The sequence below is a fragment of the Eurypyga helias genome, unplaced genomic scaffold (genome assembly GCF_000690775.1).
Source record: "Eurypyga helias isolate BGI_N326 unplaced genomic scaffold, ASM69077v1 scaffold32062, whole genome shotgun sequence".
NCBI classification, from domain to species: Eukaryota; Metazoa; Chordata; class Aves; order Eurypygiformes; family Eurypygidae; genus Eurypyga; species Eurypyga helias.
The window spans coordinates 732-1332 of record NW_010237082.1 but is presented as its reverse complement, the minus strand read 5'-3'; the positions used below and the strand labels follow the sequence as shown (position 1 = coordinate 1332).

The following is a 601-nucleotide window of genomic DNA, read 5'->3' as shown; positions in this document are numbered from 1 at the left end:
GCTGGGTGGTGCGGAGGAGAGGCCTGGGATGGAGTGTTTTGTCTGGCAGAGCCACATGGCATTCACCAAGCTGGGAAGTGGCCAGGGCTGGCACGCCGTGGCCAAGGACACACGTGCCGGTGGCTTTCTGCAGCTTGGCCCTGCCGTGGGGGTGGGCCAGCTCTGGGGTGGGCCAGCTCTGGGATGCCACTGCCTCTGGGCAGAGCCGTAACCCCCGGGGAGGGGGGATTTCTTTGTCCTTGTCACCCCCAGGGAACGTGACACAGCTGAGGCGGCACGGTCACTTCTCCAGGTGCCCGGAGGAGTACAAGCATTACTGCGTGAAAGGGAGATGCCGCTTCCTCGTGGCCGAGAAGGCGCCCGCTTGTGTGTAAGCCACTGCCGGTGGGGATGCAGGGGCACGGAGAGGGGGATGCTGTGCCTGTCCCCTCCAGAAGAGCAGGAGGAGGGGGTCACAGGCACTCTGGTGTTTTTCGGACACCCCCCCCTCTGTCTCCCCTGTGCCGCGGAGCAGGTGTGAGCGAGGCTACACGGGGGCTCGCTGCGAGAGGGTGGACATCTTCTACCTGCGGGGTGACCAGGGCCAGATCGTGGTCATCTC

At 65.2% G+C, this 601-nt stretch overlaps 1 protein-coding gene across 1 annotated transcript in view; it reads left to right on the top strand.

Annotated features, from left to right (window-relative positions):
* Positions 1–252: 252 nt before the first annotated feature.
* The window catches only part of LOC104506408 (probetacellulin-like), a gene marked incomplete at both ends in the record, with an annotated part of 1041 nt that continues 692 nt past the window's right edge, over positions 253–601 (top strand). The window contains 2 exons of the mRNA XM_010147342.1: positions 253–370; positions 515–601. Coding sequence (XP_010145644.1) covers positions 253–370; positions 515–601 — 205 coding nt within the window. The remainder of the gene's footprint in view (positions 371–514) is intronic.